This window comes from Pteropus alecto, unplaced genomic scaffold (genome assembly GCF_000325575.1).
Source record: "Pteropus alecto unplaced genomic scaffold, ASM32557v1 scaffold161, whole genome shotgun sequence".
NCBI lineage: Eukaryota > Metazoa > Chordata > Mammalia > Chiroptera > Pteropodidae > Pteropus > Pteropus alecto.
The window spans coordinates 533,348-544,727 of record NW_006432943.1 but is presented as its reverse complement, the minus strand read 5'-3'; the positions used below and the strand labels follow the sequence as shown (position 1 = coordinate 544,727).

The 11,380-nt window shown below is 34.4% G+C and overlaps 1 protein-coding gene across 11 annotated transcripts in view; it reads left to right on the top strand.

Moving 5' to 3' along the window:
• The window catches only part of PTPN13 (protein tyrosine phosphatase, non-receptor type 13), a 260,232-nt gene that overhangs the window by 191,592 nt on the left and 57,260 nt on the right, over positions 1–11,380 (top strand). For all 11 annotated transcript variants that reach the window (XM_015586042.2, XM_025043825.1, XM_015586045.2 and 8 more), the window contains 7 exons: positions 695–769; positions 894–1,068; positions 2,634–2,787; positions 3,063–3,201; positions 3,923–4,075; positions 6,586–6,768; positions 9,547–9,709. In XM_015586042.2, the coding sequence (XP_015441528.1) occupies positions 695–769; positions 894–1,068; positions 2,634–2,787; positions 3,063–3,201; positions 3,923–4,075; positions 6,586–6,768; positions 9,547–9,709 (1,042 nt within the window). The remainder of the gene's footprint in view (positions 1–694; positions 770–893; positions 1,069–2,633; positions 2,788–3,062; positions 3,202–3,922; positions 4,076–6,585; positions 6,769–9,546; positions 9,710–11,380) is intronic.

The window sequence follows — 11,380 nt, the reverse complement described above, 5'->3', positions numbered from 1 at the left end:
AGCAGTAAATATGGTGTGTGGACTCCACTTTCCCCACTCCTGAGTCCCCCTGGCTCCTAAGATAATATTTTCTTATTTGAGGCAGCAGTGGTGGGCAGAGACTGTGATACTTTACACTATCCCTAGTCGATACCATTTAGAACAAAAGAATACAGTGTCACAGGGTTTCAAGAACATGATTACAAATGGAGATATATATTTTGTTCTTTGACTGTGTGTTGTGTTAGGACAAATTGAATATCACTCTCGAAAACGAGATTCTGTTCAATCAGCAGTATTAAACCAAATCCTTACGTGAACTCGCTAACTCTATATCATTTCAACAATTAAGCCTACTATTGGTTTTTTTTGGTTTTTTTTTTTTTTGAGAGTCTGAGTCCATCTGGAGGCCAAAAAATGAAAAACTTGTAAAACAGTGTAAAGCAAGCCTTTATATTTGATATCACTGGTAGAAAACAAAGCTGAGAAGAAACTTCTGTTCTCACTTAATGTAAGGCACATTCCGTTTCTGTTCTTGGTAAATCCCACTGTACTTCTTTACTGAAAGTTTGTTTCAAGTCAAAGTTTCTTCATTTGTTTCAGTTCTAATCAAGTTGGCTTTACATGTAGTTTATTGTTATTACATCATTTTCCTTCAAAGGAAAGAACCAGAATAAATAGTAAAAGCTATTAATTCTACTTATGTGATTTGCAGAATTTCTTTGGCCCCGAGTTTGTGAAGATGACAATTGAACCATTTATATCTTTGGATCTGCCACGGTCTATCCTTGTAAGTAATAAAACCAGTTTGTGTCACTATTAGGAAATAATTTCAGTCATGATATTTTTTTAAAAACAGTTGAAATTCCTATAAAGTTTACTTTAATAGATGCCATTATTTTTTTCAATTGTAGACCAAGAAAGGGAAGAATGAGGATAATCGAAGAAAAGTAAACATAATGCTTCTGAATGGGCAAAGACTGGAACTGACTTGTGATACCAAAACTATATGTAAAGACGCGTTCGATATGGTTGTGGCCCATATTGGCTTAGTGGAACATCATCTGTTTGCTTTAGCTACCCTCAAAGGTACCAAGACATTTTAAGTGCAGGGTACAGCATGGGAACTTGATAATAAGTTGATTTTCTGTGCCTGTTATGCCCAGCCTCGTTCTGAGAACTAGTAACTACATTATCATCCAGCATGGAGAAGTAGGAGTTGGAAACTCCCTTCCTTATTCTAACTGATTGTGTTGTTTTAACAGCTGTGTCTTTTTGCATCTTCTGCACCTGGCCATAAAGATTTTCCTTTGGCTTTGGCTATATAAAGATAGATTTTTAATTATTATTATTTTGGGGACCATTATGTATGTCAGTTGCCTACATGTGTACTCTAGAAATTAGTATCCTGCTAATATCAATTTGAATATATAGCAGGACCTTATTTCTGAATCTTCAACTTCTTTAGCCTACTATTCTAAAAATATACAGTGTCTTTTTTATATGTCGTCAGTTGATGACTGAAAATAAGTCATTTCACAAGTTTTTAAGCATTACATCCACTGAACTCTGTGACTTTCACAGCCACGGTGATTTAGAGCACGGCTTCAGTAGAAGCCGCTCCTATTTATCAATTAGAATTGCCATGTCAATAAGAAACCCTTTGGAATTAAGCATTAGAAGACCTTTCTTTAATAAATCATTATATTTATAAACTATTCTTCAATATTTCAGATTCCTGTTTACCTCAAAATACAACTTAGAAATCTTCCACAATAAAGTACCATAAATTATAATTGAAGGATCAAATCATCCTGAAACCCTATAAGATCAGGATAATGTCTTCTTTATCATAAGGAAAAAATTTTCTTCAATTCAGTTTATTGAATTCTTGTTCTTTAAAAACAAATAATTCATTTTCTAGAGTCATCCAATAAATATTCAGGTAATGCCTACTGATGTCACTTTACTAATTATAATTTTAGACTAAACCAGTAATAGTATCTATATGAAGATATTCAATTAAACAGAATTTCTATTTATAATATACCTTATTTCTTAAACATTCTGGTTAAGTCTAATTTTATTCAATAATCTTTTATTTTGAGACAGTCAATAATATTTAAACGATGATATTAAAAAATAAAATTAAAAATAAAAATAAAATTATGACTTGTTCCTCCTAGGTTTCAGCTGGTGACTCAATAATAATAAATAATAGCTAATATTTATTGAATGCTTTCCATGTGTCATATACTTTACTAAATATTTTATACCCGTCATGTCATTTGAGCCCTACACCAACCTTATAAATCAGGAATTGCAGAAATCAGCAATATCCTCATTTTACAGACTGGAAAATTAATGTCTATAAAGGTAAAATTTATTCCGTGTCATCCAGGTAGTAAATGGTGTGTCCAGGAGTTGATTCCAAGTCTGTCAGTCTTCAGAGCCCTCGTTCTTAAAAGGCCAGGCCATATTGCCTCCCATCCATATGCAGTGCCTCAGAGCTCCCTGCCATACTCGTTAACAACCTTGTTGTATTCTCATGTGAAACTAAATTCTGCAAGTCTCATCCCCCACCAAAATGAAGAAATTAGAAAAAAATACTAAAGTTTTTTTTTTTATTTGAATGTTTTTTCATTCTGTTTTAGATAATGAATATTTTTTTGTTGATCCTGATTTGAAATTAACCAAAGTGGCCCCAGAGGGATGGAAAGAGGAACCAAAGAAAAAGAACAAAGCCACTGTTAATTTTACTTTGTTTTTCCGAATTAAATTTTTCATGGATGATGTTAGTCTAATACAGTGAGTACACAAGAGTTTCTATTTTTCTCTTTTTGGCCTCTGGTCTTTTGTTTACTGATAGTGCATTATTTAATTCTGATTAATATTAATGTCTTCTGTATCATAAAAGAAATATTTCATTCGATAAAGTTTATTAAACTTTTGTGCCTTAGAAACTTAATAATAAGCTTAATAATAAAGCATCTTAGAAACTAAACTTATATGCCAATAATAAAAATCGCCCCAACATCCAAGTCAAAAGCATAGAGGTTTTGCGTGTGTATTTATTTTTCCAGACATGCTCTGACCTGTCATCAGTATTATCTTCAGCTGCGAAAAGATATCTTGGAGGAGAGGATGCACTGTGATGATGAGACTTCTTTGTTGCTGGCATCCTTGGCTCTCCAGGCAGAGTATGGAGATTATCAACCTGAGGTTGTACTTATTTTTTTCTCCAGGACCATTTTTGCACTGGTGTTCTTATCTTCAGAATAATTAAAGACTAAACTTGGTGGAGGTGTTTGCTGCTTGGATCTGGAGATTTTTGAGGCTAGTTTGGTGCCTCAGAATGGCCAAATTCCCTATGTACATTATATAAAATCATTCTGTGTGGGATTTCTTTTCTTCTTCTTCATCTTTTTTTTTTTTTCTTTAAATTATCCTGTTTCAGAGTTTGGGAATATCTAGCCTTCACCCTTCCTTCTCCCAATTTCTAACTAGTAGATACTAGACACGGGGTTACCAGCCAAATCTGGATCAATCTGGTTCTACTTTTCACATGGACCCTTGCAATGATGGGCTGAGAATCTAGCAGAGTTCACAGTATGGAGAGCAGATGTTAAAGGCCGAATATTTGTGAATATAAGTGGATCTAAGAGGAAGCAAAGAACAGGAGACTGTACCACTCAAGCAGCATCCTTCACAACATTAACCCTTAACTATAGTGACTTTTGGACTTTAGTTGTCAGTCTCTCCTTAAGCTTGCCAGTTTAGTTATTCTGTCTCACTGAATGAAAGAGAAAGGCTGATGCATTTCCTCTAAAATTCACTCCTCAGAAAAGTATAAACAGAAGTAGTTTACTTCTTGGTCGAAGCAAGAATTTTAAGATAAGAAGAAGGCAAACAGAATTGCTTACAAAAACATTCTCCTTTCTAGGTTCATGGTGTGTCTTATTTTAGACTGGAGCATTATTTGCCTCCCAGAGTGATGGAGAAACTTGATTTATCATATATTAAAGAAGAGTTACCCAAATTGCATAATACCTATGTGGGAGCTTCTGAAAAAGAGACAGAGTTAGAATTTTTAAAGGTAAGCATTGCAAGATTACAAATGATAAACATATATTTTTCAAAGCAAGGAAGAAGTGTTGGAGGGCATATATCTAAAAGATCAAATGTCAATAACTGATACTATGCATTATCTCATCTCATTTATTCCTGACTAAAACCATGGTACTTTACTTCTCATTTTGTAAAAGAGAGAATTGAGGCTCAACGAGGAAATGTAATGTTCCCAAAGTCAACAACTGTTATGTGGGGCAAAGTATGATTTGGACCCATATCTATCTGGCTATGATGCTTTTATCCCATTCCAAATCACGATCATTATAAAGAAGAAACAATTGAATTTTGTGGCTGGCTGGGTAGGAGAGGCAAGTTCATACTGACACTAGAATTGTTTTGCTTCATTTTTTCTTAAAACCCTTAAAATTCAATTATACCTCCTAAAAATGGTCTTTCTACTAAAGCCAACTAATTCACATAGAGAAAGAAGATCAGAAAATTTTGTTTATGGTTCAGTTCTGCCTCCAGTTTCCTATGAGACCTTAGATAAATAGAAACAGAATTACACCACCTCGAATCTAGGATTCATGATAAGAAAGGCAAGGTGGTTTGTTTTAACGTGAGTCTGCATTTAAAGATGTTCAATTATATACTTATGTTTTTCCTCAGTTATTACATGTTTATACTTGTAAGAGGTAAATATCAAGTTATGTTATATTTTCCTTAGTAAAGATAGAAAACAGATTAGCACAGAGAACCGTATTTTCAAAGGGATTTGCAGTCAGGCAGTCTTGCATTTCAATTCTTATTTCAACCACCTAGGCAAACTTGGACTTAACCTTTCTAAGTTTCAGTTTTCCGCCTATAAATAGCATGCTTAATGCACAGTAGGTTGCCCTACTTCCTCTAGTAATATATCCCGTTACTTCTTTTTTCTTTAATTGAGTGTCTTTCTTCTAACCTAAGAAGTTTTTATTAATACATCCTTCTAAGCTTACTCTTCTGTTATATATCGAATTGCCTTTGAAAAACTTTTATATCTTTCTGTAAATATGCTTTATTAACGTATAATTGACAAGCAATACAATTTATCATTTTTTAAGTGTTCAATTCGATGAGTATTGAAAAATATATTCAATTAAGCAACCACCTATACAATCATGATAAAGAATAAGGGTTAGCAAACTGCAGCTTGAGTATTTTGTAAAGTTCTATTGAAAACTGGCCGTGCTCATTTGTTTCCATCTTGTCTATATCTGTTTTTATACTACAACAGCCAAGTTAAATAGTTAAAACAGAGATCATATGACCCATAAAGACTAAAATATTTACTCTCCGGCCCTTTAAAGAAAGTTTGCCAACCCATGAGATAGCATTCTAACATCAAAAATTTCCTCATATCCTTTTGCAGTAAACTCCCTCCCACGACCCCTAGTCCCTGGCAACTACTGATCTGCATTCTGTCACTGTAGGTTTTTCTTTCTTAGAATTTCATATAAAGATCATATATTATGCAGTCTTCTGTGTCTGATTCTCTTCACTTTGAATTTTGAGATTCATCCATGGTGCGGTATATATCGGTAGTTTCTTTTTCATGGCTGAGTAGTTTTCCTTTGTACAAATACACAGTGATTTATTTTTTCATTATTCGATAGATATAAAGCTGCTATAAATATTCGAATACACACTTTTGTATAAACATATGGCTTTTATTTTTCTTTAGTAAATACCTAGCAGTAGGGTTGCTGGGATCTATGATAAATTTATGATTAAATTTACAAGAAACTGCCAAATTGTTCCAAAGTGGTTGTACAATATTACAATATATGAGATTTCCAGTTGCTCCACATCCTCAACAACACTTGCTATGTTCAGTCATTTTCACTTTATCTATTGAACTAGGTAAGTCGTGGTATATCATTATGGTTTTAGTTTGTATTTCCTCTTTATGTTGAGTATCTCTTTATGTGTTTATATATCCCGTTTATATATCTTCTTTGTTGAAGTGTGTGATAAAATCTTGTGCCCATACTTGTGTCTGATTCTGTGTCTCCTTAATGTTGAGAAGTATATGTTTTTTATACATTCTGGATATGGTTCCTTTCGCAGATATATAATTTATATATATTTTCTCCCAGTCTGTGTCTTACCTTTACATTATTGACTTTTGAAGTGCAAAAATTTCTAATGTTAATGAAGTTTCAATTACCAATTTTTTATTTTATGCTTCATGTTTTTTATGTCCCATCTAAGAAATCTTTGTCTAATCCACAATCACAAAGTTACTCTAAGTTACACAGTTTTAACTCTGATATTTAGGTCAGTGATTCATTTGGGTTTTTTGTTTGTTTGTTTGTTTGTTTTTCCACATATTGGGTGAAACAAGAGTTGAGATTCATTTTCTTGACCTGCAAATATCCAATCGTTCTAGCAACATTTGTTGAAAAGACTATCCTTTCCATATTAAACTATGTTGGTACAATTTCCATGTCTTTATGTTGCTTTTTACCAAGGTGTATGGTATTGCTCCAATAGGTCTGCCAAAGGCTGACAGAATATGGAGTTCATTTTCACCGGGTGCACCCTGAGAAAAAGTCGCAAACTGGAATATTACTTGGAGTCTGTTCTAAAGGTGTCCTTGTGTTTGAGGTTCACAATGGAGTCCGCACACTGGTCCTTCGCTTTCCATGGAGGGAAACCAAGAAGATTTCTTTTTCGGTATGTCCATTTTAACCCCTTTTGATTGTATTTTAAAATGGGTGTTGTCAATTTTAAATGAAGCATATTAACTCACTTTCCTTAAGTAAACTTTAGACCCTATCATTCAGTGGGGCTAGCATGTCTTCATACTATTTCATTCTTTCTTAGCTGTAGAGAGTATTATTGAGGTTTTATTTGCATTTGGTTCTCTCAGGAGGTGATTTTTGAAAGAGTATTATACATTCCTAGCTGGTTACATGCTCAGTTAACTTTAGTTAAATTACAACCAAGTTTACTTCCCTGTTAATTCAGAACTTATTCTAGGGTACTAACTCTTCACCTGGAGAAACCCCTCTAGTGTATTTAAGACAAATAATTATCTTAACCCCAGTGAACTTTGTCTTGCTCAATAATAGGCCCCTCACAGCAACTGTATTTGAAGCTCAGTGGTCCAGAGATTTACTAGATTTTATGAACTAGTCCTAGAACTTTCTGCAGTTTTAAGTTTTAGTGTATACTCTCTATGGACATAAAGTAAGAGAAGTGATTTTTAGAAAATCATGTGTAGAAAAGATAGTGAGCTATAAAGGCCTATTTTGATTCTGGACATAGTTGGAATAATTAACATTGAAATACAATTGGCAAATCCCAGAGGTGAATTGAAAATATGTTCGTGTATTTGTTTTCCTAATGGTATTTAGGGACTATTGACATCTTTAGGTTATATATTTGGGCTGAAATGTGGTCTCACCAGAACAACATTTATAAGGATATCAATATCAAGGTCCCAGCTGACTGGATAATCTTCAACCTGGAGACTTTTGAAATCAGCTCTAGACCTAACGATTAGTTGGTGGGTGGGTTTCCTGTGAAACTCATTTAGCCACTAAGATTATCAGATAATAACATGTTCTCTAAGGAAAGCCCAGACCATCCTCATCTTTCCAAGACTGTCAAGACCGAGAACTTACCTGGATTTAATTTACCTACCCCAGTAGAAATGTTAGCAGAGCAAGTATCTGGAGGAAACCTTAGGTTAATGAAATACAGATCTAATTTGGACCACTTTTGAAAGGCAACAAATCAAATAATCATCCAGCATTCAGTTCTCTGTCATTTGCCAAGCTGTCACACCAACCCTAACATATATAACACTAGCGGTGATTAGCTCATTTTTAAAGATCTGTAGTAATAGAGAATAGACCACATTCCCATGCAAACTGTTCTTATGTTTAACTTGTTTATTCAAAGTGCTTTCTCTAACACAGAGCTTTCTTTTTTAAACCCTCTGTTTTTTTACCATTAGCCCCTGAGGGGATGGAAACGCCATCCTTTGCCCTTCTCATCTCTCACAACTGAATTCCTCTGGGCACATTTCTTGTTCAGTCCACCAGTTAACACTTAGAGAGAATCCATTACTCTTGTAATCTGTTTCAAACCTGTGCAGCTTTATAGCTGTGGAGGTCAACATCCTTGGGAATTTCTTGACAGTGGTTAAGTGGTATGTTTCCTAAAATTTTCCTAGTTAGAATTTCCTAACTACATGAGGAGTTACTAAATATGCTACTGATAGTAAAGATACTAGTTTGGTGCTACTATAACTTTAAACTTCTCTCTCACATACTTGCTGGTGAACTTTTCAACAGAAAGAACAGAGTCCCAGAGATTTCATTGGCAACAACATCTTATTTTGTTTTTATTACACTGATTGAATATTTTTATAACTGGACTCTATTTATGGCAAATGGTACTGGTTTTCTATTTACAGTTGTGATATAACATTTCTTTAAGTGAATTTATGTAAGAAAGCCAATTAAAAAATTTATAAATATAGAAGACTAGAAATTATGAAGATGGCACCTGCATGAATGAAGTTTGAGTACTACTCTTATTGTATCTTTCATGAGCCTACCAATTTTAACTTTTAATGCTTATTTCTGCATTTGAAGTAAAGACAAGAGACATGAAGTAGAGAGAATAATTTGCTCAGTAGAAGCCAGGAGCTGGAGTGGACTCTAACTGGACTTCAGCAGTTCTCCAGAGACACTAGTCTTAGATCAGCATGTTGAATGCTAGCCTTTTAAGGAATACAGATCACCTGCAAGCTCACCACATAGGTCGCAACATTTTGGGACGCCCTCTTACATAAGAGACATTCAGTTTTCAAGAAACATCAGGGAGATGAGACTGATTTGTGGTTCTCCTCCTTTCTCTGAATTTGGCAAGTATCACTGTCTCTAAATATTGATGTGTTCATCTTTCAGCCCAGCAGTTACATTATCCATTGCCTCTCCATTTCCACATTTTCTTTTAACTTCCCACAACTTCCATCCCAGTCTTCATGCCGCCAAGAGTCTTCTTAATAGAATCACAGCTCTTATTATATATTAATAAATAAACTTTTCTTGAATTTCATTTTCTGTACCTGAGGAAATGGAACATATATATATATATAAAGAAATCTTATAATTTCTTTTGCAAATAGTTTTGGTGTTTGTAAACATTGCAATTTACAAACATATCAAAAATATTAATCTCATTAAAAGAACTATGTTTGCCTTGCTGATGGCTGGTATACAGCCTGGTTTAGGTTATAATTTCTGAAAGTGGCCAATGATGTTAATTTCATTTATGTTTTTCTATATTTATATTAAACGTAGGTCAAGGAATAGTTATGCCTAATAATGTGAAATAAAAATAATATTTACTTATTAATTACTGTTTATAGAATTTGGTCATGTAATAAAAGTAATAGAAAAATATCCTAATTATTCATACCCCTGATTAATATTGTAGAAAAAGAAAATCACATTGCAGAATACATCAGATGGAATAAAACATGCCTTCCAGACAGAAAACAGTAAAGTATGCCAGTACCTGCTGCACCTCTGCTCCTCCCAGCATAAGTTCCAGCTGCAGATGAGAGCAAGACAGAGCAACCAAGATGCCCAGGATATTGGTAAGGAAAAGCAAACTATAGCAGATGACTCCAGGGTATATGCATGGTTTCTGCCACAAATTTTAAGAGCTTCTATATTTAGGATGAAAATCATAAGATATATAGATATTAAAGGACTAAGTCAAAGTTTATAAGAGGTGTCACAGATGAAGCTGAGACTTCAACTTCGTGTTCATTTTAAAAACAGCTCCCCAGATTAGTCAGGGAATACCTGTTGAAACGTCTATTTTGTGCTTATCATTAGGCTAGCTGATGTCCAATATTATAAAAAGTTTGATCATATTTTCTAACCATAGTAAACTAACACACTTGAGAAGGTAAAACCAACAGACATGAAACAATAAAACACAACAGAGGGTCAAAGTTTTAATAACAGATTATATCTCACAGACTGTGATCTGCACAAGAGCAGAGGGGGATCAGAGGCTAGAGTACATGAGTGATGGCACTTGAACTGGAATTTGAGGGACAAAAATAATTAAGTAGTTTGAAGATAAATGGAAAGGCTTTTCAGGTGAGAGAAAGAGTATGGGAAACAAGGCAGGGGCAGGACCAGTATGCACCCCGCACGGTGAGGTTACATGCCATAGCAAGTTTTAGTGGTGGCGATTTCCCCACTTGTTCATTTTCCTTGGGCACATCCCTGTTCTGAAACTGAGTTAAATAACCACGGTACCCAATGTAAATGGTTAGGAGAGTGCTTTCAGTTCCTTTTGAAAAGGCGCCAATAGAAGAAACTCATTCGGCTCTGAAAAAATATCTCAATCAGAACTGAAATATTTAAAAGTTACTCTGAAAGACCAGACCATGTGTAAAGATTAAAGTTATACAGAATCTGATTCTGCATAGTAAATTCTTATAGACCTCAGTGAAACACTCTAAAGAAATTTGGTTTAAAAATTTAATACACTGATGACCTTGGGCAACAGAGCTCTGTGAATTCTCTATCCAAACTTCCTCACATGCTGAAATCTTACAGAAAATGTATTCCCCGTAGGATCAGAATGGGGTGATGGCAACCTATGAATAGATGTTTCTCAGTCTTCAAAAATCAAAACGGTAGGGGCTGTATGCTTATTAAAAATGAAGATTCCAAAAACTTACCCGAAATTTGATGAATCCCAATGTTTGGGCATTGGGTCCCCGGAATGTGCATTTTAACAGGCTTTCCTCAGTCATGATGTTTATGCATGCTAAAATATGATAACTACTTCTATAAAGTAATCTTATTATTCCTTTTCTTTCTCTGCTTTGTTCTGCTAAAAATATTTGTCTGCTCTCACATATTTTCAAAGTATAGTGAAATATCAAACTTTTAAAGCTATCAGTATTCCTATTTGGACTAATATTCTGTTTGATACACACCAGAATTAACAACTGAAGGTTACATCATTATGGAGATTGCACAGTGCACTATAGTGAAAAGAGTCAGAAGACAAAACTGTGAGGACAGCCTTCCATCCTCAACATACCTTACACTGAAGAACAATATAGTGTGGTAGTTAAGAGCATGAACTGTAGAGCCAGACTTACAGTGGTCAAACCTGGCTCTTACAAGCTCTGAAACTGTGGGCAGGCTACTTAAATTCTCTGTATTAGTTCTCCATCTGTAAAATGATAATCATAATGACGGCATGTACATTACAAGGTTGTTGTGAATATGGAATAAGT